This window comes from Rhinopithecus bieti, unplaced genomic scaffold, assembly GCF_001698545.2.
Source record: "Rhinopithecus bieti isolate Rb0 unplaced genomic scaffold, ASM169854v2 scaffold_25906, whole genome shotgun sequence".
Taxonomy (NCBI): Eukaryota; Metazoa; Chordata; class Mammalia; order Primates; family Cercopithecidae; genus Rhinopithecus; species Rhinopithecus bieti.
In genome coordinates, this window is record NW_016811566.1 from 118,595 (window position 1) to 144,088 (window position 25,494).

Consider the following 25,494-nt stretch of genomic DNA (forward strand, 5'->3'; position numbering starts at 1 on the left):
CTACTTTCTGGGCCCCAGCTGGAGTCCTTGGAGTCTTGGGGACATGTGGCTGGCCCCAGGCTGTGTAGACAATGGAGGAGGAGTCCCCCACCCCACATCCCCAGGCCCTAAGCACGTTCTGTGCAGCCTGGGCTGAGGGCGGCAGCTGGGCAGTCTCTGGGTGTCCTGAGAGTGACCGTCCAGTGGAGTGCCCCGAGGATGGAGGGGATGCAGGGAATGGGGGCCCAGGCTGCGCGCTGGCAGGCATTGTCTGCAGTGTGTGTGGCGAGGAGTCCGCTTCTGAAAGCTGCTGGGAAGCTGGGGAAGCAGGGCCAGGGCTCTGCAGGCAGACGCTGTCACACCGAACAGCACCAGGCCCCCTGGGGCCAGAGCACCCCCCGGCAAGCCCAGCAGCCCTCTGCTGTGGTTCAGGCCCAGGGCTGACAGTTGGCTCTGGTTTCCCCAAGGGATAACATGGCCCCACCCATATTTCTCCTTGGGGCACCTCCTGACAGGCTGGGACAGCAGCAGAGACCACAGCTTTACCACTTTGGCAAAGACAAGCGAGTGAAGTGGTGGCCGAGGACCTGTGAACTCAGATGGAGCAAATCCAGATGGGACACATTAAGATTTGTGTGCAGAATGGTGGTGGCTTCGACAAGCTGTGTATTTCTCCTGTAAGTGAAATCTGGAGTTGGCCGGGCACGGTGGCTCACACCTGTAATCCCAGCACTTTGGGAGGCCGAGGCGGGTGGATCACCTGAGGTCAGGAGTTCGAGGCCAGCCTGGCCAACATGGTGAGACCCCCCGTCTCTACTAAAAATACAAAAATTAGCCAGGTATGGTGGTGTACGCCTGTAGTCCCAGCTACTCGGGAGGCTGAGGCAGGAGAATCGCTTGAACCTGGGAGGCGGAGGTTGCGGGGAGCCGAGATCACACCACTGCACTCCAGCCTGGGTGACGGAGTAAGACTGCCTTTAAAACAAAACAAAAATCTGGAGTTGGCTAGTCCTGGACTAGCATGGCCGCACTATAGTCATCAGAGACCCAGAATGCCTTTAGCTTGTTGCTGTGCCGCCTTAAACATACGGTCCCAGCACCTGGTCCAAAATGGCTGCTGAAGCTCCGGTCACCTCATCCACGTTCCAACCAGTGGGAAGAGGAAAGGGTGAAGGAGGCGCCCCCACCTGTCACATGGTCAGTCACATGACCACACTCTATGGCAAGGAAGCCTGGGGCATGTGAGCTCTTTTCCCAGGGAAGAAAGCAGGGTAAGCGGGAGAGGGACCATCCAGCAGTCTCACCAGAGAGTCACAGCTGCCAAGTTCGATCTAGTTCAGAAACAGAATCTGCAAGGCTTGTCGAGCATGGGAGGAACTTACACGCAAGATCCACGTGCCCAGCTCCTGCACTGTCCGTGACGGGTGTCGCTCCCCAGTCCCCAACTCAGCCTGCCCAGGACTCTCTGTGCTCACGTTGTCATTGTGCTAAAGCAATCTGCTGGCAGGTCATGTGAGTTACTCAGGCGTCACTTCAAGTGTCCACACAGCTGCTGTGCTCTTTTTCAGTGACTTTTTCAGCATTCCAAGTTTCATTGCAGAAACTATTCCTCCTCCCCCCACATCTTCCGTGGGCATCACCTGAGAAATCCTTAGTCACTTCCAGAGTCCTGGCTACAAAGCCAGCTCGTCCAGCCTCAGGGGAGAGAGCTCACTGAGGTGGCTGCGCTGGCCGCGGGCCTCACCCGTTGTGGAAGTTCCCTCACATTCAGTGAAGGGTGGAGAGGGAGGGGGACCCCACCCAGTCCTATCTGGACAGAAAACCAGTACAGCCCTTTCAGAAGGCAATTCAACTATAATACTTATTAAGAGCCTTAAAATTGTTTAGACTTTGGTCCATTAATCTAACTTTTTGTAAAGTGTTCTAGAAAAATGCAAAATAATGAAAGTATGTATATATGTCATTTGCAGCAAAAATTGTAAACCACTAATGTTCAACAATAGGAAAATATCAGCGAAAACGTGGTATTCATATTTATGTGCTGATTAAGCAGACATTAGAAGTTATACTTTCAAAGAGTTTTTGAGAACATAGGAAAATGCTTATGTTATACTGTTAAATAAAAAAACATAGATTACAAACGTGTAAAAAATTTTGTAGATTAAAATAGATGTATTTATGATTATTATTATTATTTTTTTTTTGAGACGGAGTCTCGCTCTGTCACCCAGGCTGGAGTGCAGTGGCCGGATCTCAGCTCACTGCAAGCTCCGCCTCCCGGGTTCACGCCATTCTCCTGCCTCAGCCTCCCGAGTAGTTGGGACTACAGGCGCCGCCACCTCGCCCGGCTAGTTTTTTGTATCTTTAGTAGAGACGGGGTTTCACCGTGTTAGCCAGGATGGTCTCGATCTCCTGACCTTGTGATCCGCCCGTCTCGGCCTCCCAAAGTGCTGGGATTACAGGCTTGAGCCACCGCACCTGGCATGATTATTATTTTTTATTTTTTGAGGCGAAGTCTTGCTTTGTTGCCCAGGCTGGAGTGCAGTGGCGCGATCTCGGCTCACCACAACCTCCGCCTCCCGGGTTCAAGGGATTCTCCTGTCTCAGCCTCCTGAGTAACTGGGATTATAGGCATGTACCACCACACCCAGCTAATTTTGTATTTTTTGCAGGGATGGGGTTTCACCATGTTGGCCAGGCTGGTCTCAAACTCCTGGCCTCAGGTGATCCGCCTGCCTCGGCCTCCCAAAGTGCTGGGATAACAGGCATGAGCCACTGCACTTGGCAGAGATTAAATTTTTCTTTTTAATATTCTTTTACTTTAAGTTCTGGGATACATGTGCAAAACGTGCAGGTTTGTTACACAGGTACGTGTGCCATGGTGGTTCAATGCTCCTATCACAAACATGTATAAAATGTTTATTTAAACTAAGCTAAGGGGCATTAAAATATGGGAAGAGGCCAGGCGCGGTGGCTCAAGCCTGTAATCCCAGCATTCTGGGAGGCCGAGACAGGCAGATCACAAGGTCAGGAGATCGAGNGGCCTCAGGTGATCCGCCTGCCTCGGCCTCCCAAAGTGCTGGGATAACAGGCATGAGCCACTGCACTTGGCAGAGATTAAATTTTTCTTTTTAATATTCTTTTACTTTAAGTTCTGGGATACATGTGCAAAACGTGCAGGTTTGTTACACAGGTAAACGTGTGCCATGGTGGTTCAATGCTCCTATCACAAACATGTATAAAATGTTTATTTAAACTAAGCTAAGGGGCATTAAAATATGGGAAGAGGCCAGGCGCGGTGGCTCAAGCCTGTAATCCCAGCATTCTGGGAGGCCGAGACAGGCAGATCACAAGGTCAGGAGATCGAGACCATCCTGGCTAACCCGGTGAAACCCCGTCTCTACTAAAAAATACAAAAAAAAAAAAAATTAGCCAGGTGAGGTGGCAAGCGCCTGTAGTCCCAGCTACTTGGGAGGCTGAGGCAGGAGAATGGCATAAACCCGGGAGGCGGAGCTTGCAGTGAGCTGAGATCTGGCCACTGCACTCCAGCCTGGGTGACAGAGCGAGACTCCGTCTCAAAAAAAAAAAAAAAATATGGGACGAGTAGATTGATATTTGATATTTACATTTGCTTAACAATGTCAATGAAGGATGGTGTATTATGCTTTTCTTCATTATGTTTGTTTTCAAATTTTCTAACACAAACACGTAACACTTTAATAAACTGTCTTATTAAATTTGCTTTATTTCCACATTCAAGTCTATTACTTTAAACTTTCTTTCCCCCACACTCAGCCTGACTCTTGGCTTCCGGGTTTGAATGCAGCTCCTAAGAGGCAAGAGTTTGACCTGGACGTCCTGGCAGTTGGCCCTGCCCTGCGTTGCCAGAGAACTTTGGTCGAAGGCCCCGCAGGCCTCCTGCTTTTCCTCTGTGGACCCTGGACCCTGCTCCTCTGTCCTTCCTCCTCCCACTTCAGAAGACCCTGTCCACCAGACCTCCTCCCCCTAAAGCCCGACATGCAGCAGAGCCCACTCCTCCATCCCTGAAGCCTCCTTTTAACTGGGGGATATGGCAGCCACCCGTGGAGAGGTCCGGATGACAAAGCCGGCGAGGGCCAGGGAGCGCCCAGGTGAAATCCCTCGGGCAGGTGTGAGCACCAGTTGTCATTACCTTTGCTCTGGGCCCCTCAGAGACCTGTCCTTCCCCACCCCACAGCCTCCTGGGTGTGGCCACAGACACTAATACCTCGTCCAGAGCACTGCTTAGAGGCAGCCCCTCTTGGTCAGCAGGAGTCGGTGCCTCTGAGAACCTGCCCCTATATTCTCTCCGGGCTGGTCTCAAGCATCCTGCTGGCTCCAGCCTCTTGGCTGACAGTGCTTGGCAGGTGACCGCCAGCCTCAGGCTCCTGTAGGGGAGACCCTCTCCCAGATGGGCCTCTGCCCTTGAGGTCCACCTGAAGCCGTCCTTGCCTGCCACACCAGGCTGGCATTGGGGTGGGGACCCAAACCCCTCATGTCTTCACTGCAGGGACAACTGGGTCTCCCTGCTGCCTCCCCAACACCTCCGGGCCTTAAATTTCCACCAGTTCCAGCTTCTTGACTTGGGGAGCAGTCCTGCTGTCCACGCTCCCTCCAGCAAGCCGGAGAAAATGCCCAGGCACAGGTGTGCGCGTGGCACGGTAAGTTTTCTGTCATCCACTCACCTTTACGGATTTACCGCACCAGGGGAAATATTATAACAGGCATTGTTACTTTAGAAATTCCTGGGCTTCCTCTCCCTTCCTTGCAAGGGCATTTTTAGAAAGCATTTCGCCAACATTCACTATTTACTACCATAAATGTGACTCTGGCCAGCTCTGTCCCTGGGTAAGGCCGGAATTGACCATTTTCTTAAAAGTTCCAGCGCCCTAAGGCTTCTGGTGGGCATCTCCGCAGCTGAAGAAGGCTTCTGTCCCGTGCACCCTTCCCTAGGCAGGGGACCCCCAGTTCTGCTGCTCTGGCATTTCAAAGAACCAAGTCCTCCAAGCTGCTCCACTGCCTCCTAACACCAGCCACGGTGCTCCCTGAGCCACAAACCTCCAGCCTCAGCCCTGCCTCTCAGGCCCATGTCTTGCAATGGACTCTGCCAGTCCATGCATGCCTGGGTGGGGGGTGGGTGCACTTATGCAGCTGGGGTGAAGACAGGGACAGGGTAATGTGAGACTCAGATATGAGGCGCCAGGTGCAAAACTGCAGGTAGAGAGCTCTCTGTAGAGTGTAGGGGTTCAGGGTAGAGGCTCTGGGGTCTGGAAAGAGGTGGGTGTAGCTGTCACCAACCTTTCTCTGCCTTAGCTTTTTTTTGTCTCTAAGCGACAGTCAAAAATAGAACCTAAGGGGTGTGTTAAGATCATAATAGTTGCCCGGGCGCGGTGGCTCAGGCCTGTAATCCCAGCATTTTGGGAGGCCAAGGCGGGCGGATCACCCTGAGGTCAGGAGTTCAAGACCAGCGTGGCCAACTTGGTGAAACCCCGTCTCTACTAAAAATACAAAAATTAGCCCGGCATGGTGGTGGGTGCGCCTTTAATCCCAGCTATTCCGGAGGCTGAGGCAGGAGAATCACTTGAACCCGAGAGGTGGAGGTTGCAGTGAGCCGAGATAGTGCCATTGCACTCCAGCCTGGGTGACAGAATGAGACTCTGTTTTAAAAAAATAAATAAAAAGATCACAATAGTTAGCATTTACAAAGCGTTGGGAATTCTACTTGGCACTTGGCCAGAGCTCCGTAGTGATGGGCAGTGACGCTCCGTAGTGACGCGCAGCGTGGTCTGCGCGCCCGGGGCCGCGCGGTCGGGCAGCGCCCCGCCTTCCAGATCACGCTACTCCGGTACCAAGGCCCCGCCCACAAGCCCCATCCTCGGCCCCGCCCCTCACGCGCCCCGGCCCCGCCCCCGAACCGACTGGCCAGAGCGTCATTGCGAGGCCGCCTCGCGCGCATCGTCCTTGGGGCCAGGGACCCCAGTGGGGCCGGTACATCTCCCCGCCCCAGCCTCTGCACCCAGGAGGGACGGCAGGAGGGCTCTCTGCAGTTTGAGGGAACACTCATACGCAGGAAATGACCCCAACACCACCGAGAGGGCGCCTGGAATGTGAGCGCCACCGGCTGGGATGGGAAGAGGTCTGGGAGGGGACCTGAAGGATGGTTCACAGGGCACCAGGCCTGTCGAGTGATTGCTGGAAAGATGGCATGGGCGGGAGCTGGCTGCTCTGGCTACTCAGCCGACCCCAGCTGGACGGGGCCAGGGCCTGGGGCAGGGGGCCAGGCCTGGGGAGGCCCAACAGCACGCCTCTTGGGGCCAGCGCGTCCCGCACTGCCCAGCCTTGTGTGTCAGGAGCTGGGGTGAAGGTCCTGTCACAGGCCCCATCCCTGCTGGGCGTGGCTGTGCAGAAGCCCCGCAAATATGTTTACGTATTTAGTATGTGAGTTATATTTCAATAAAGTTGGTATGAGATATACTTCACATACCATGCAGTTCACCCATTCAAGTCGTTTCGAGAGAACAGTTCAGTGGTTTTTAGGACATTCACAGATAGGAGCCGAGGTCAATTTTACAGCATTTTCATCGCCCCAAAAGAAACCTGCTACCCTTTGTAGTCGCTCCTTATTACCCCTTCCCCAGCCCCCGGTGAAAACTCATATAATTTCTGTCTTCATGGATTTGCATTTCCTGGACATTTCATACAAATAGATCACAAAAGGCGTAGTCTCCTGTGACGGGCTTCTTTCACCTAGCATAGTATTTTCTTTTCTTTTTTTTTTTTTTTGAGACGGAGTCTCCCTCTGTCGCCCAGGCTGGAGTGCAGTGGCACAATCTCGGCTCACTGCAAGCTCCGCCTCCTGGGTTCAAGGGATTCTCCCACCTAAGCCTCCCGAGTAGCTGGGATTACAAGCGCCCGCCACAACGCCCGGCTAATTTTTGTATTTTTAGTAAAGATGGGGTTTCACCATTTTGCCTAGGCTGGTCTCGAACTTCTGACCTCAAGTGATCTGCCTGCCTCGGCCTCCCAAAATGCTGGGATGACAGGCGTGCGCCGCCGCGCCCGGCCTGCCTAGCATAATGTTTTCAAGGTCCAGCCTTGCTGTAGAAGCGCATGCTTCGCTCCTCTACCGCTAATAACATGCCGCTGTTATCAAAATGCTGCAGCCATGAGCGCTGTAAGTTTGGCGTGGACACGTGTTTCCATGTTTGAGGAGCTGCCACACTGCTTTTCAAAGTGGCTCAGGAGCTAATTTTTTTGCGGGGTACCATGTCAACAATTTGGCTCAACCAAAACCAGCATGTCCGCACCATTCTCGCCGCCCAATTTCGCGCGATCCCGCCAAAGAATGACCCAGATCGGTCCGGGAGCGGTGGCTCACGCCTGTAATCCCAGCACTTTGGGAGGCCGAGGTGGCAGATCACAAGGTCAGGAATTCGAGACCAGCCTGGCCAACATAGTGAAATCCCGTCTCTACTAAAAATACAAAAATTAGCAGGGCCTAGTGGCGGGCACCTGTAATCCCAGCTACTCGGGAAGCTGAGATAAGAGAATCGCTTGAACCCGGGAGGCGGAGGTTGCAGTGAGCGGAGATCTCGCCATTGCACTCCAGTCCGGGCGGCGGAAAAGAATGACCCAGATCGCTTGGTGTGAAGGATCGAGAAGTGCCCCAAAAGTAGAACGGGGCTGGGCTCCGGGATCTGTCGGCGAGGAAGGGGCGAAGGGGTGGAGGGACTGGGGCCAGGCCGCCGGGGATGTCTGTGGTTACCTCGAAGCTCTGGCGGCCTTGGCGAGACCCGCGCCACCCGCAGTTTGGTTCCCGCAACCTCAGCCGCAGGGCGGTCCGGCTCTGGTTTCCTGGCAACCAGGCGGCATCCTTCCCAGCAAGCACTGCGTCCAACTGGCGACGTCGGATCACGAGGCCCAGTATGCCCCGCGCGGACTACAAGCCCCACAATGCACCGCACACCCTTTCCTGGCCGGCCCCGCGCCGCTCTCCTGAGACCCCGCGGGCCAGCGCCGCGACCCCTTCCCGGCGCTCCTAGCGCTGTGGGCGGTGCGTCCTCTAGCCGGTGACCCGGTGTGCGTGGGGTCGAGGGGCCGGGCGGAGCGGCTCTGGGCCGAAACGCCATGCGGAGGGGCGAGCGCAGGGACGCCGGGGGTCCGCGGCCTGAGTCCCCAGTGCCCGCGGGCAAGGCCTCGCTGGAGGAACCGCCTGACGTGCCGTCTGCCGGCCGAGCCACCGGGCCGGGCGCGGGCCGCCGCAGCACCGAGTCCGAGGTCTACGACGACGGCACCAACACCTTCTTCTGGTGAGGGCGGGGGGCGGCTGCGGGGCGGCGAGGGTGTCCTCGGCCTGGGGGTCCCGGCACCTCTGGCCTGGGGGTCCCCGGCAGCGCCCTCCCGCCGTCTTGGAGTCCGGGGCTGCGGCCGGGGATTCGAGGGTGTGGCAGCACCGCCCCCCTGGTCCCGGGGAGCGGCCGGACCGAGCTCCCACGCCGGGTCTGACGGAGGGCGGAGGGCGGCGCTGTAGGTGGGGGAGACCCTGGGCAGACCTTCCCTGCGGCAGCTTTGCGTCTCTCTCGCCGCCCTCCCCACCCCTGCCCGCCTTGCCTCTGACCGCGCGGTTCTGCGATCCTGACCCCCTCCCCGCCACTCGCCTCCAGCGTCACCCCAGAAACGCTTTCTCTGTCCTGCCGTCCAAGCTTCGCCTGTGTCCCCCGTCATTCTGCCTGTGGTTGCTCCTCAGTGCTTGCGGCTGCACGAAATTATCTAGTGTGTCGCCCCCGACCCCACGTGGCGATCGTGTTGATTATCAGAGTGTTGTGTGTGCTTCAGGAATGTAGTCGGTGTCCGTCGAATCAAGGCTCTGTTTCTCTCCTCAGTTGCCCTTAGCGGGGCCAGCGCCTCCTCCCTGCACAACTCAGCCCCAGCTAAACCTTGGGGTCCCCCTGTCCGCCACTCTGCCTTTCATGGGGGTGGAGAAGGAAGAGGCCCCCGGGAGCAGCTGGAATGTGGCACTCTGTGTCCAGACAGGCTCCAGGCGCCGGTCCTCCTCCCGATGGCTGCGACCCTGGGGTGGCCCTTTGCCCATGCTCTTCTGTGAGAAGAATCAAGCCGTCGACCTGAAAGCGGGCTTCGTGAGAGGAGGGTTTGGCTTTTCTTGACTGCAAGGTGCCCAGTTCCCATCCTGTGGAAGGCCCGGGGGCACAGGGGCAGTAGAGGTGGCGTCCACCCGAGGAAAGCGTGTGGGAGACAGGCGCCTGCGGCCAGCAGTGGAAGGAAGGCTTTATGGACGCTTCCAAGAGCACCGTGCTGTGGGATGGTCGGAGAGCAAATCTGAGGGGTGAGAGAGCCTGATGGAGGAGTAAGGGACATGTCAGGGGAAGGCACCACCACAGACAGAGACTTCACTGGCCCTGGCCTGTCACCGGCAGCCAAAGCTCTGGAGAGAGACTGTCCAAGTGGTGGGAAAGTGGGTTAGGGTGGAGGAGGCCCCACGCAGGGTCTTCCGTGAGGTGTGGGCAGCTGCTGTTGCGCGGGGGCCATCGGAGCCCTCCTTTGGGGAGATGAATGCACCAGGTGGCTGTGGGGCCCTCAGGAGGGAGAGGAGATGGGGTGCCTGCCACGTGGACTCTCTGGCCTCCCGGCCCTGTGGACATCAGGCCTCTCCATCAGGTGCCCTGCCACACCCCTTCAGGCTGTCCTCCCACAGCACAGCTGGGGACCACCGGAGTCTCTGAGGTCCTGGAGCAAGAAGACTGGACTGGCTCTCCTTGTTTCTCATTTGGCCGTTCAGCACATTTTGGGGACCCCTACTGTGTCAGTTACCGTTCTACGGGACACAGCAGAGAACTAAACAAGAAGCTTAAATTCTGACACAGGCATGGAACTTCAGAAGGCACAAAATGTGCTGGCTGGAGGGGTGCTGAGTGTGGCGGAAGCTGGGGGGCACACACAAGCCCACCCAGTACCAGGGAAGCAGCAGCAGCAGCTCAAAGGTAGGAGGTGCCGGTCTCTTTAGAAGCACAGACCAGTGGTCCCTGCCCACAAGGGGTATTTGGGACAGATGCCTGGGCATAGCAGAGCTTGCCTGTCAGGAGGCCAAGGGGGTCAGGAGGGCTCTCCAGGAGTGAGTGCAATGGGGCTGGGTGGTCCAGGTACCTCCTTCCTGGGTCTTCTGGGTGGGTGGCTCTGGCTCTGGCTTTCCCCTCGACCCTGTCCCTGTAGAGGCACATGGGGCAGATTCTTGCTGCGCCTCCTCCCTTCCCTGTGCGGAGGCAGGAGCTTCATGCTTCCACATGGCAGGTAACTCAATGCCTGTCTGGTGAGAATTCTGTTTACCTGCAGAGCCTTGCACTGACCTCCTGAGTCCACCTGGACTGATTTGCTGTGCTGGCATTTTTTGAACTCTAATTTTGTGTTTTAGATAATTTTACTTTTTATTTTTTATTCATTTTTATTTATTATTTATTTATTTATTTATTTTCAATAGAAACAGGGTCCCCCTGTGTTGCCCAGGCTGGTCTTGAACTCCTGGCCTCAAGTGATCCTCCCGCCTCAGCCTCCCAGAATGCTGGGATTACAGGCGTGAGCCACCACACCCACCCAGGGCATTCATTTTCAAGGATGGGTGCACTTCCTCCAGCCAGTGATGGCTGCCGTGTGTGAATTTTGTTTCTCTGTGATTGCTTATCAGCCGTAGGGATAGGGCTTGCAGTTAGATTCAGGGCTCGCCTGGCCCTGGGAGCACGAGGCTGAGCTCTTCTTCTCTAGATTCATTCAGGGTAGCAAGGACAATTGTGGGGAACATCCAGAGGAAAACGTTTAGATCCACAGACTCCGAGAAGCGCTGTGTGAAGACGTGGCAGCTCGTGTGGTCTGGAAATTGTTTGGGAGAACACCTGGAGACCCGTTAGCTGGTGAGATGCCTGTGAATGTTGTCGCCTGTCCATGGAAGACGCTGAAGCAGCTTTGGATGACCACACTTGCTGATCAGCTCCTGCCGGGGACCACTGTGATGTTCTGAGAGTTTTTATGTTTATGTCTCGGAATAGGCGCCTTGAATGAGCCTTCTCAGGACTTCCCAGGACTTTGTGTGTGGGGTGACCTCTGACCTTCAGATACCCCAGGTTTCTGGAAGATGCCTTTCTCCATTGTCCTGGATTGGGGCTTTCCCAGCTTTACCTATACCTGGGAGGCACGAGTAGCCAGATGAAGTCTTTCTGGTCTTGCTGGTCAGAGCCAGGAGGGCCAGTGCCCAGTCCAGGAGCCTCTCACAGGCCTTGAGCAGCCCATCTGGGCATGGCCTTTCCTTGGCGTTTTCCTCTTGGTCTTGGCCTTCCTGCCCACCATGAGAGTGGGCAGGAGAGTGCCCATCGCCAAGGAGGCGGCTGGGTCTTTTCCACTCCCCATGGTAGGGAGCCAGCTGTCCCCATGCCCTCACCCTAGTGAAGTGGCTGAATTCCCGGGATTTATCACAGCTCTGTTCTGTGATCACAGGAGCCACACCTTCCCGGGGAGTCTGCCCAGACAGCAGGGGGGTGGGAGAAGCCGTTGAACCGAACTGGCATCCTGAGAGGGACACAGGAGTCTGCCTTTAGAGTCTTGTGCTATCTTGAGCAGCACTCTGTCACTTCCAAGATGTGTGGACATCATGCTGTGTGTAGCACAAGGATTGGAACTCACTCATACGGATCTTACTTTCCAGGAGCACTGGATTTGAGCAGCTTTGAGACGTGTCCTCCTGCAGGGCTGCTGTGCCCTTTCTCTGGGTCCCTTACCCTCTGCCTCCCTTCCTGCTGGGTCCTCTGTCTTCCTATTTCTGCTTCCCCAGGGCCAAGAGGGTGCTGGGCACGTGGTGGCCCCCTCAATGACTGTGCACATTTACCTGAAGGGACAGAGGGTTATCTTTATATTTCAGGTAATCTCTGTGTTTTGGGGAAATGGAAAGATGGTGTTGGGTTAGAGTTGATTAATGATCAGAGTTTCCCTGGGCTGCACAAGGAGTGAGTGTTGGGTTGGTGGCCACTTTAGAAACCACAGGAAGGTCTCTGTCATGGAAAGTTGTATTACAGAAGTCAAGTGTCCCATCTATAATCCCAGCACTTTGGGAGGCCGAGGTGGGTGGATCAGGAGGTCAGGAGTTTGAGACCAGCCTGGCCAATATGGTGAAACCCAGTCTCTACTAAAAATACAAAAATTAGCCGGGCATGATGAGGCTGAGGCAGGAGAATTGCTTGAACCCGGGAGGTGGAGATCGCGCCACTGCCCTCCAGCCTGGGTGACAGAGCAAGCAAGATTCCGTCTCAAAAAGAAAAACCAAAGTCAAGTTTTAATTTTAACTTGTGTTAGCGTGTGATCCTGTCTTTGTGTGCTGTAGGGACACAGGCTGCTTGCCCCACCCCTCAAGCTTTGCGTTTATTCCTGGGATCCTGCATGTGACTTGGAGCCTGTGCTGTATCTGGCAGACACTGACTGAGGTGCGGGCACGTCTGAGGGTCAGGGTGGGGCCAAGCGCAGCAGCCTCCTCCTCTGGTGGGTCTGTGTGTAGAGTGGTGGCATTCTGGGTGTCCCTGAGGCCTGGTTGTTCCCATCTCCTTCCTGAGCCCACGTGGAGATGACAAGGGGTTTCCTCTGGGTCCTGCTGGTCTCTTGCAGAACAGGGGTGAGTGGTGTCCTCACGTTGATCTAGCTTCTGGGTCTCCCATTCTGCATCTGAGCAGGTGGATGGGCTGTCGTCTCTTCCACAGTTAGACTCCCTTAGGCTGGGGCTCCTTCACCCCTGTTTTCTTAGAGACGTTACTGCCCAGAGTGAGAACCCCTCACGTGGGGCGGCCGTGTGGTTCCAAGGCAGGGTCCTGTGGAGGCCCTGTTAGCTTCCCCACTGGAGGCCTCCCTCACAACAGGCTCCTGTCCCGGCACCTGCACTCCAGCCAGGCAAAGTCCTGCTCCCGTGCACACCACACCCTGTCTGTCTGTGCTGTGGGCCCTCGGCAGGGTTCTGGGTGTCTGGGGCCCCTTGACCTTGTTCTTCTTACAAGATGGGCCTTGTCAGGAAGCCCCAGGATGAGGCTGTCCCTGGCTTCTCCGAAGGTCACTTCAGCCATGTGCACCCTTTGGAGAGGTCCCTGCTGTTTCTCAGAACTGCTGGGGATGGAGGCTGAGCTCAAGACTGCTTGCTCCTCATGCTCCTTCCTTGCTGTGGTCTCTGGAGATGCCTCCCAGGCCACGAGCCCTCCTGGCATGGTTTTACTGGGACCTGGCTTTGCAACAAAAATAGTTGTTTTAATGTCCCTAGTCACTCCCATCCCTCTTTTGTTTTTCTCTATAACGTGTAGGGTTTCTTAGCCCGCCTGTATTGGTCTCACTCCACTGGAAGGAAGGCTCAGGAAGGCAGGCTGTGCCTTCTCCAGGGTGCGGCTGGGACGGAGGCTCAGGGAATGGCTGTGATGGCCGAGTGTCCAGGAGGCTCTGGGCCCCGCCGCCCGCCTTGCTGTATGACCTGCACAGTGTCACTTACCAGCCCCTGACTTGCCTGCAGGCACCACGCACACTGCATGAGGGTGCCCTGGCCCGGGCACGTACACAGCCAGGGCCACCACGCTCCTGCTCGTCATCACATCAGTGGCTTTGTGATCTAAACACTGCTTGTTGTTTTTGGTTTGTTTTTCTTTCTTTTATTCTTTCATTCTTTTTTCTTTTTTTTTGTTTTTTGAGACAGGATCTCACTCTGTCACCCAGGCTGGAGTGCAGGGATGTGATCTCAGCTCACTGTGGCCCCCAACTCCTAGGCCGAAGTAATCTCCCTTCACCCTGCCTCCTCCCAAGTAGCTGGGGCCAGACACATGCCACCACGCCCAGTTATTTATTTATTTTTTTTTGGGTAGAAACAGGGTCTCACTATGTTGCCCGAGCTGGTCTCCAACTCCTGGGCTCAGTTGATCCTCTTTCCCCACAGGGCTAGTCTGCTTAACATAACCAGGTGGGCGTAAAACAACTCCTAAGTAAATGGAGAAATAGTCCATGTCTCATGAATGGGAATCCTAAGTGTTAGTCACCCAGCAGTTCTCCTCACACTACTTTGTAAATTCAATTCCACTCCAGTCGAAATCCTAATGGAATCATTTCTGTCAACTTGCCAAACTGCTGTTTAAACTAATATGGATTAAAATTAATGTGGAGTAAATGTGCAAGATTAATTAGGATTAAAATGATAAAAGGGCAGTATTCCGAGCACAGGTGGACTCTGGCCAGGGTCTCGCCTGGAGCCCCCACCTGCGCTCCTGCAGCTCTACCCTGGCTCTTCATGAAACCGGCTGAATCCAGGCGTGGGTGCATTCCGTGCAGCACCCGTTTTCAGGTGACACGTCCGTGCGCCGCCACAACCACGCTCACTGGAACATTCCATCACCCAGAAGGCCCGTGTCTCTGCTCCAGTCTGCTTTCCGTGGATGCAAACTCTTTTCCTTGAGTTGGGTGTGGGTGGCAGCAGATGGGAGGTTTCTTCTGTGCCTGGCTTCTGTGGCCTCTTTTTCTTTCTCTTTTTTTATCTTTTGAGATGGGATCTCACGATGTTCACGATGTTGCCCTGTCTGGTCTTGAGCTCCTGGCCCAAAACAGTCCTCCTGCCTGGGCCTCCCAAGTGGCGTGTCTTTGAGATCCCTCCACGTGGAGGCCGTTGCCAGCAGCACGTTCCTCTGAGTGCTGAGCACTGCTCTGCAGTACGGAGGGACCACAGCTTTTCGTCCACTGATAGAGTTTTGGTTCGTTTCCCGTTTTAGGTTATTATACCTGAAACATCTGCATGTAAGTCTGGCTGGACCTGTGTTTTCATCTGTCTCAGGTCCACATTTGGGTGTGTGGCTGGCTGGATGGTGGACGTAGGTCTCACTTTTCTGTGCCTTTTTGCAGTCCCACCTGCAGTGCGTGAGCATCTCGCTCTGAGACCTCATCAGCCCTTGGCGTTGTGCTGCTTTTAACTTCAGCCCTTCTAGTAGATGTGTACTTATGTTGTGTCATGGCTTGGATTTGCTTTCACGATGACCAGTGATGCTCCTCATTTGTCATGTGCTTATTGGCCATTTGAATGTTTTCCTTGTGAAGTGTGTGTTCAATTATTTGCCTATTTTTTCATTAAATTTTTTATTGAGCTGTATGAGTTCTTTATAAATTCTGGATAAAAAGTCTTTTGTTTTGTTTTGTTTTTTTGAGAGAGATCTTGCTCTGTCTCCCAGGCTGGAGTGCAGTGGCACGATCATTCTAGCTCACTGCAGCCTCGACCTGGGCTCAAGCGAATCTACTGCCTCCCGAGTAGCTGGGACTGCAGGTGCCCTCGTCATGCCCGGCTAATTTTTTATAGAGATGGGGTCTCACTGTGTTACCCAGTCTGGTCCTGAACGCCTGGGCTCAAGCAGTCCTCCTGTCTCAGCCTCCCAAAGTATAGGGACTGCAGACATGTGTGGCCTACAAAGTTTGATCAGATACGTGTATTGTGAATATTTTCTCCGAGTTTGTGACTTGCCTTTTCATTTTCTTTAGGGCACAAATAGTTTATGTTTCATGGAGGCAAGTCCTGGGCAACATGCTTTAAGTGCGTTGTTCACTTAATTTTCATGATGTCCTTGGAGGTCAGAAGCTCCCCCATTTAGACATGAGGAAACTGAGGCAGGGAGGGGGTGCATCATCTCTCCGAGGACACACTCTAGTGGATGTAGGACCTGGGTTAGACATGAGGACACACTCTGGTGGATGTAGGAACAGGGTTAGACATGAGGACACTGAGGCACGGAGGGCACATCATCTTTCTGAGGACACACTCCGGTGGATATAGGACCTGGGTTAGACATGAGGACACACTCTGGTGGATATAGGAACAGGGTTAGACATGAGGACACTGAGGCACGGAGGGTACATCCTCTGAGGACACACTCTGGTGGATGTAGGAACTGAGGAACTGGGTCTCTGCCTCCATTTGCAGGTGGTTGTGCAGAGGGGGTCTCAGGCGAGTGTCTGGCACAGGCAGGGCTGGGGTCTGGTGGTCCCGGTTCCGGTTCCGGTTCTGGTACTGGGCTGGTTGTGGGCTTTTCCACCAGCGATGGGACGAGACAAGACTGCAGAGGGAGTGCCCTGCCTCCTCCTCCCACGTCTGGGCTCTGACAGGCCAGAGGACGGCAGACCCGCGGCTCACGTCTTCCCCCAGCTGGCAGCGGTCACTGCAGGCCTCTGCTCAGGCCCCTTCTCAGCTCTTGGTTTCTTGGGCTGCTGCACTGAATGTCAGATGTTTTTTCATGGACCGAAAGACTGGTTGTCTCGGCTTGTCTTGCGCAGTGAAAAGCACCATGTTTATGTGTCCAGTTGCTCTTAATAGCAGATACCTGCCCTGGACGCCACGTGCGGCACATGCCCTCTGAGCAGCAGCCTTCAGCTCCCTGGGAACACGGGGCTCTTCCTGCCCAGCCTCCTGGGGGTTGGTCTCAGCTGTGACTGGCCAGCAGACGCTGGGTCATCTCGGAGTTACCCAGCTAGGGACTCGCAGCCAGTTGCTGGCTGGGAGTTGGAGAGTGGAGTTGAAGCCCTCTCCTTGATATAGAGAGGATTTGGGGCCTGTTACGTGAGTATTTAGCAATGCTGCCCAGGCTCTGACACCATATGCTTGTGCGTTTTTGGATTTCAGGCGAGCCCACACCTTAACAGTGCTCTTCATCCTCACCTGTGCGCTTGGCTATGTGACGCTGCTGGAGGAGACACCTCAGGACACAGCCTACAACACCAAGAGGTAACCTGTCATCTTGTCCTGCCTTCCGAAACTGCCCTGCGCCCCTGTGTGGTGGGTGTGGCGTCCTTGCTGCTCGGGCTGCCAGGGGCTCAGAAGGCCTTCACCAGAGGGCTGCGTGGGACCGCCAACCTCTCCCTTGAGTGTGTCTGACGCATGGACTCCCGGGGCTGCCCTTGGTGCTGCACGGTGTTCCTGGTCAGCCCCCTCGCCTGTCACTGGGAGCCAGGAGTCTGTGTCATCTCCATGTGGCCGGCAGCCTGTGCCACGTTTCCCCTGAGTTTTGCATGTTGAGAGGCTGGAACGAGCTGCAGCAGCTACAGGGCTGAGCCCTTGAGTTTGGGCGTCTCCGGGGGTGAGGTTCCTGTGGTGGCCGCATGCTGGTTCCGTCGGCCCACGGGGCTCTTGCACGGACAGGGGCTGACACGGACCGCTGACCGTCTGGTCAGCAGCCTGCGACCTTGCTTATGTGGTCAGGAAGCGAGTAAACTCATCTTCTCAGGTTTATCTCCACCGGCAGGCTAGACGTTGGGTGTGTCCTCTGCCTGAATTCCATGGAATCTGACACCAGTCTCAGAAGTGTGTGTGGAAGAGAAGCTGGTTTTCGAGCCTGTGAATCAGTCTTGAGTTTTCTGCACCGCGAGACTCTCCTCTCGCGCTGCTTTTCCGACGCGCACACAGGGTGTGTCTGCCCAGGGCTGCCTCCTGCCCAGCAAGGCTGCTGTCGCCATCAGGGCTTGGGCCCCGTTTGCTCCGGCGGGATGGCGGGAGGAGGCCGGAGCAGGGTCTGGAGACCAGCACCAGGGTGGGGACAGAGGTGGAAGGAGGCATTGGAGGCCTGTTGGTGCTGGGGCCACAAGTCGGCTGTGGTTGGCGGGAGCCCGGGGGTTTGTGGGACTTCCGCCGTCCCTACAGCTCTCGGGCCAGCACGTCATTTTGTAAAGCAGGAGTCTCGATGTCTTTGTGAGTGTTGGATGGCGTGATGGGTAGGCATGGTACAAATGTCGTCACGCCTGCACGGGTGTTGGTAGCCCTGTATGCCCGTTGACTTGCCACCAGCCCTGTGGGCTCTAGAACACAAGCACGCCCAGTGCCCTGTCTGTAGGTGACCGGGAGGGATGCTTTAGAATCACGCACAGCAGACCTCATAACCGAGCCCCTCTCCCTGGGGGCAGTGGGGCATTTCTGGTTAGAAATTGCTGTTGGGGTGCCTGGACCCAGGGCTGTGCGGCCTGCTCCCCAGAGGAGCTCACCCTCCATCCTCACCTGGGAGGCGCAGGTGGCCTCTCCTGTCCTGGTCTCCCTACCCGGCTCCTGGCTGCATGCTCTGTGGATTCTCTCCCGCCTCGCTGCCATCCCTCTCCCAGTCAGCTTTGCTGGCCCTTCCCCTTCCTCTGAGCCTGAGGTGCCAGCGCCTCCCGTCCTGCAGGCCCAGCTCACTCCTCCTCCCTTTCTCAGGCAATCCCAGCAGGGGCCACGTGCAGAACCTGCAGGACTGGTGTGCACTGGGTAACTAGGCTCCAGAAATAGATGAAGCAGCATGTGCTGTGCCTGGGGCCTGTGAGGCAGTGGGCAAGAGCCCCGTGTATGCCCAGAGGGAGCTTTCAAGTAGGACTTGGTCTTTCTTGAATTCATCCATCAGCACCTGGCTAGGAGGGTCTGTGGCATCTGCCGGGCACAGCAGGGCAGGTGGATTAGGAAGCAGGCCTGGGTCTCACCTCAAGTGTCCCACATGGCAGGAACTGTCAAGAGCAGGAGTACAGGGGGTGTCTTGGGAGCGCTCCCCAAAAGCATTCACCAGGCCCCCACCAGGCGCATCACAAAGCCTCACCACCGTAACCTCTGCCTCCCAGATTCAAGTGATTCTCCTGCTTCAGCCTCCCGAGTAGCTGGGATTACAGGCGCCTGATACCGCACCCAGCTAATTTTCGTATTTTTAGTGGAGACGAGAGTTTCATGTTGGCCAGACAGGTCTGAAACTCCTGACCTTTAGTGATCCACCTACCTCAGCCTCCCAAAGTGCTGGGATTACAGGTGTGAACCACTGCACCCAGCAAGTAATTCTTATGAACAAATTAGCCTTATAAAGTGGTAACGATAAATGAGACTCCCTCACTACAGGAGAACAGCATGGGGGAACTGCCCCCATAATCCAGTCACTTCCCTCCCTCAGCACGTGGGGATTACAATTTAAGACGAGATTTGGGGGGGCACACAGAGCGAAACCATGTCACATGGCAAAACCCCATCTCTACAAAAAAATCCAAAAATTAGGTGTGGTGGTGCACACCTGCAGTTCCAGCTACGCAGGAGTCTGAGGTGGGAGAATCCCTTGAGCCCGGGAGGTCAAGGCTGCAGTGAGCCAGGATCACACCACTTCACTCCAGCCTAGGCAACAGAGCAAGACCCTCTCTTTCACACACAACCCTGGGTGACAGCTGCTCGGAAGTCTAAGGCAAGAGAATCACTTGAATCCAGGAGGCAGAGGTTGCAGTGAGCCGAGATCGGGCCACTGCACTCCAGCGTGGGCGACAAGAGCAAAACTTTGTCTCAAAACAAAAAAACACCTGGGTGAAAGGTCTACTAAGCAGATGCTCACTAGAGATGATGTTCAGGTGGGAGATTGTGGTGGGAGGGTGGCCAGCGTCATTTCAGGAAGTGAAAACACGGAGACGCCACTGCACACCTGATGGAGGGGCTGAAACCTTAAAAACTGACAGCATCAAACACTTCCGAGGAATCCTCGTCCATTGCTGGTGGGAATACAAAATGCTGAAGCCACTTTAGAAGACAGTTTGACAGACTCTCACAGAACTAAATATAAATTTTTTCTTGGGCCAGGCACGGTGGCTCACGCCTGTCATCCCAGCACTTTGGGAGGCTGAGGCAGGTGGATCACAAGGTCAGGAGAGCAAGACAAGCCTGGTCAACATAGTGAAACCTCATCTCTACTAAAAATACAAAAAATTAGCCTAGCGTGGTGGTGGGCACGTGTAATCCCTGCTACTCGGGAGGCCAGCAGGCGGAAGTTGCAGTGAGCCGAGATCAGACCATTGCACTCCAGCCCAGGCAACAGTGCAAGACTCTTGTCTCAAAAAATACAGATATAGATATAGATAGATAAATGAATAGATATCCTCTTACCATGCAATCTGGCAATCTCGCTCCTAAGTACTTATCCAACTGAATTGAAAACTTATGTCCACAAAAAAACCTGCATGCGGGCCAGGGATGGTGGCTCATGCTTATAATCCCAGCAGTTTGGGAGACTGAGGCAGGAGGATCACTTGAGCCCAGGAGTTCAAGACCAGCCTGGGCAACATAGTGAGACCCCATCTCTACCAAACTAAAAAACTTAGCCGAGCGTTGCAGCACACACACATGGTCCCACCTGTCGAGAGACTGAGTGGGATCTCTGAAACCCAGAAGGTGGAGGTCACAGTGGGCTGTGATTGAGCCCCTGCACTCCAGCCTGGGCAACAGGGAGAGACCTCGTCTCTAAAAGATAGTAACAATAAATGAGCATCAAGCCNTGAGGACACACTCTGGTGGATATAGGAACAGGGTTAGACATGAGGACACTGAGGCACGGAGGGTACATCCTCTGAGGACACACTCTGGTGGATGTAGGAACTGAGGAACTGGGTCTCTGCCTCCATTTGCAGGTGGTTGTGCAGAGGGGTCTCAGGCGAGTGTCTGGCACAGGCAGGGCTGGGGTCTGGTGGTCCCGGTTCCGGTTCCGGTTCTGGTACTGGGCTGGTTGTGGGCTTTTCCACCAGCGATGGGACGAGACAAGACTGCAGAGGGAGTGCCCTGCCTCCTCCTCCCACGTCTGGGCTCTGACAGGCCAGAGGACGGCAGACCCGCGGCTCACGTCTTCCCCAGCTGGCAGCGGTCACTGCAGGCCTCTGCTCAGGCCCCTTCTCAGCTCTTGGTTTCTTGGGCTGCTGCACTGAATGTCAGATGTTTTTTCATGGACCGAAAGACTGGTTGTCTCGGCTTGTCTTGCGCAGTGAAAAGCACCATGTTTATGTGTCCAGTTGCTCTTAATAGCAGATACCTGCCCTGGACGCCACGTGCGGCACATGCCCTCTGAGCAGCAGCCTTCAGCTCCCTGGGAACACGGGGCTCTTCCTGCCCAGCCTCCTGGGGTTGGTCTCAGCTGTGACTGGCCAGCAGACGCTGGGTCATCTCGGAGTTACCCAGCTAGGGACTCGCAGCCAGTTGCTGGCTGGGAGTTGGAGAGTGGAGTTGAAGCCCTCTCCTTGATATAGAGAGGATTTGGGGCCTGTTACGTGAGTATTTAGCAATGCTGCCCAGGCTCTGACACCATATGCTTGTGCGTTTTGGATTTCAGGCGAGCCCACACCTTAACAGTGCTCTTCATCCTCACCTGTGCGCTTGGCTATGTGACGCTGCTGGAGGAGACACCTCAGGACACAGCCTACAACACCAAGAGGTAACCTGTCATCTTGTCCTGCCTTCCGAAACTGCCCTGCGCCCCTGTGTGGTGGGTGTGGCGTCCTTGCTGCTCGGGCTGCCAGGGGCTCAGAAGGCCTTCACCAGAGGGCTGCGTGGGACCGCCAACCTCTCCCTTGAGTGTGTCTGACGCATGGACTCCCGGGGCTGCCCTTGGTGCTGCACGGTGTTCCTGGTCAGCCCCTCGCCTGTCACTGGGAGCCAGGAGTCTGTGTCATCTCCATGTGGCCGGCAGCCTGTGCCACGTTTCCCCTGAGTTTTGCATGTTGAGAGGCTGGAACGAGCTGCAGCAGCTACAGGGCTGAGCCCTTGAGTTTGGGCGTCTCCGGGGTGAGGTTCCTGTGGTGGCCGCATGCTGGTTCCGTCGGCCCACGGGGCTCTTGCACGGACAGGGGCTGACACGGACCGCTGACCGTCTGGTCAGCAGCCTGCGACCTTGCTTATGTGGTCAGGAAGCGAGTAAACTCATCTTCTCAGGTTTATCTCCACCGGCAGGCTAGACGTTGGGTGTGTCCTCTGCCTGAATTCCATGGAATCTGACACCAGTCTCAGAAGTGTGTGTGGAAGAGAAGCTGGTTTTCGAGCCTGTGAATCAGTCTTGAGTTTTCTGCACCGCGAGACTCTCCTCTCGCGCTGCTTTTCCGACGCGCACACAGGGTGTGTCTGCCCAGGGCTGCCTCCTGCCCAGCAAGGCTGCTGTCGCCATCAGGGCTTGGGCCCCGTTTGCTCCGGCGGGATGGCGGGAGGAGGCCGGAGCAGGGTCTGGAGACCAGCACCAGGGTGGGGACAGAGGTGGAAGGAGGCATTGGAGGCCTGTTGGTGCTGGGGCCACAAGTCGGCTGTGGTTGGCGGGAGCCCGGGGTTTGTGGGACTTCCGCCGTCCCTACAGCTCTCGGGCCAGCACGTCATTTTGTAAAGCAGGAGTCTCGATGTCTTTGTGAGTGTTGGATGGCGTGATGGGTAGGCATGGTACAAATGTCGTCACGCCTGCACGGGTGTTGGTAGCCCTGTATGCCCGTTGACTTGCCACCAGCCCTGTGGGCTCTAGAACACAAGCACGCCCAGTGCCCTGTCTGTAGGTGACCGGGAGGGATGCTTTAGAATCACGCACAGCAGACCTCATAACCGAGCCCCTCTCCCTGGGGCAGTGGGGCATTTCTGGTTAGAAATTGCTGTTGGGGTGCCTGGACCCAGGGCTGTGCGGCCTGCTCCCCAGAGGAGCTCACCCTCCATCCTCACCTGGGAGGCGCAGGTGGCCTCTCCTGTCCTGGTCTCCCTACCCGGCTCCTGGCTGCATGCTCTGTGGATTCTCTCCCGCCTCGCTGCCATCCCTCTCCCAGTCAGCTTTGCTGGCCCTTCCCCTTCCTCTGAGCCTGAGGTGCCAGCGCCTCCCGTCCTGCAGGCCCAGCTCACTCCTCCTCCCTTTCTCAGGCAATCCCAGCAGGGGCCACGTGCAGAACCTGCAGGACTGGTGTGCACTGGGTAACTAGGCTCCAGAAATAGATGAAGCAGCATGTGCTGTGCCTGGGGCCTGTGAGGCAGTGGGCAAGAGCCCCGTGTATGCCCAGAGGGAGCTTTCAAGTAGGACTTGGTCTTTCTTGAATTCATCCATCAGCACCTGGCTAGGAGGGTCTGTGGCATCTGCCGGGCACAGCAGGGCAGGTGGATTAGGAAGCAGGCCTGGGTCTCACCTCAAGTGTCCCACATGGCAGGAACTGTCAAGAGCAGGAGTACAGGGGTGTCTTGGGAGCGCTCCCCAAAAGCATTCACCAGGCCCCACCAGGCGCATCACAAAGCCTCACCACCGTAACCTCTGCCTCCCAGATTCAAGTGATTCTCCTGCTTCAGCCTCCCGAGTAGCTGGGATTACAGGCGCCTGATACCGCACCCAGCTAATTTTCGTATTTTAGTGGAGACGAGAGTTTCATGTTGGCCAGACAGGTCTGAAACTCCTGACCTTTAGTGATCCACCTACCTCAGCCTCCCAAAGTGCTGGGATTACAGGTGTGAACCACTGCACCCAGCAAGTAATTCTTATGAACAAATTAGCCTTATAAAGTGGTAACGATAAATGAGACTCCCTCACTACAGGAGAACAGCATGGGGAACTGCCCCATAATCCAGTCACTTCCCTCCCTCAGCACGTGGGGATTACAATTTAAGACGAGATTTGGGGGGGCACACAGAGCGAAACCATGTCACATGGCAAAACCCCATCTCTACAAAAAAATCCAAAATTAGGTGTGGTGGTGCACACCTGCAGTTCCAGCTACGCAGGAGTCTGAGGTGGGAGAATCCCTTGAGCCCGGGAGGTCAAGGCTGCAGTGAGCCAGGATCACACCACTTCACTCCAGCCTAGGCAACAGAGCAAGACCCTCTCTTTCACACACAACCCTGGGTGACAGCTGCTCGGAAGTCTAAGGCAAGAGAATCACTTGAATCCAGGAGGCAGAGGTTGCAGTGAGCCGAGATCGGGCCACTGCACTCCAGCGTGGGCGACAAGAGCAAAACTTTGTCTCAAAACAAAAAAACACCTGGGTGAAAGGTCTACTAAGCAGATGCTCACTAGAGATGATGTTCAGGTGGGAGATTGTGGTGGGAGGGTGGCCAGCGTCATTTCAGGAAGTGAAAACACGGAGACGCCACTGCACACCTGATGGAGGGGCTGAAACCTTAAAACTGACAGCATCAAACACTTCCGAGGAATCCTCGTCCATTGCTGGTGGGAATACAAAATGCTGAAGCCACTTTAGAAGACAGTTTGACAGACTCTCACAGAACTAAATATAAATTTTTTCTTGGGCCAGGCACGGTGGCTCACGCCTGTCATCCCAGCACTTTGGGAGGCTGAGGCAGGTGGATCACAAGGTCAGGAGAGCAAGACAAGCCTGGTCAACATAGTGAAACCTCATCTCTACTAAAATACAAAAAATTAGCCTAGCGTGGTGGTGGGCACGTGTAATCCCTGCTACTCGGGAGGCCAGCAGGCGGAAGTTGCAGTGAGCCGAGATCAGACCATTGCACTCCAGCCCAGGCAACAGTGCAAGACTCTTGTCTCAAAAAATACAGATATAGATATAGATAGATAAATGAATAGATATCCTCTTACCATGCAATCTGGCAATCTCGCTCCTAAGTACTTATCCAACTGAATTGAAAACTTATGTCCACAAAAAAACCTGCATGCGGGCCAGGGATGGTGGCTCATGCTTATAATCCCAGCAGTTTGGGAGACTGAGGCAGGAGGATCACTTGAGCCCAGGAGTTCAAGACCAGCCTGGGCAACATAGTGAGACCCCATCTCTACCAAACTAAAAAACTTAGCCGAGCGTTGCAGCACACACACATGGTCCCACCTGTCGAGAGACTGAGTGGGATCTCTGAAACCCAGAAGGTGGAGGTCACAGTGGGCTGTGATTGAGCCCCTGCACTCCAGCCTGGGCAACAGGGAGAGACCTCGTCTCTAAAAGATAGTAACAATAAATGAGCATCAAGCCACAACGACAGGGAGGAACCTGAAATCCACGTTTCTATAAATCCACGTTCCTAAGAGAGAAGGCCACGCACTGCGATTTCAGCTCAATGACCTGGAAGAGGTGACATGATGTGGTACTGAAAGCATCAGTTGCTTCCTGAGGAAAGGGGAGAGTGGATAGTAGAATGCAGCATGCGTTATGGCAGTAAGGCCACTCTGTGCGGCACCGTCCTGGTTGGTTCACGAGACTGTGCATTTGTCCGAACCTGTAGAACTGGACAACACAAGAGAAGACCTTGTGCAGATTTTAATCATTCATTGAGGAGATGGGGGTCCCACCGGGGAAGGCCGACTGATGAGAATCTTAACTTCTGCAAATGCATTCTGTGACCTTCCTGAAGGGTGTTCAGAGGAAGGTGCTGAGTAACTTTGGAAATGAGCAGCGTCTGTAAGGCCAGAGGCAAAAGGAATGACACAGGCGCTGCTCTAGTCGATAAAGTTTTTCCCCACAGAGGTGCTGGGTGGCAGCTCGTTACTGTGGTGTGTGTGATGGTTGTGGGAGGGGAGCCTCTGGGTCATCAGAGGGAGGAGGAGGGGAGCCTCTGGGTGATCAGAGGGAGGAGGAGGGGGGCCTCTGGGTCATCAGAGGGAGGAGGAGGGGAGCCTCTGGGTCATCAGAGGGGGGAGGAGGGGAGCCTCTGGGTCATCAGAGGGAGGAGGACAGTCTGTGGGTAATCAGAGGGAGGAGGAGGGGAGTCTCTGGCTAATCAGA

General features: G+C 55.3%; 1 protein-coding gene across 1 annotated transcript in view; it reads left to right on the forward strand.

Moving 5' to 3' along the window:
* Positions 1–7,936: 7,936 nt before the first annotated feature.
* The window catches only part of PTDSS2 (phosphatidylserine synthase 2), a 36,393-nt gene continuing 18,835 nt past the window's right edge, over positions 7,937–25,494 (forward strand). The window contains exons 1-2 of the mRNA XM_017893998.1: positions 7,937–8,306; positions 16,670–16,771. Coding sequence (XP_017749487.1) covers positions 8,125–8,306; positions 16,670–16,771 — 284 coding nt within the window. The 5' untranslated portion in view covers positions 7,937–8,124. The remainder of the gene's footprint in view (positions 8,307–16,669; positions 16,772–25,494) is intronic.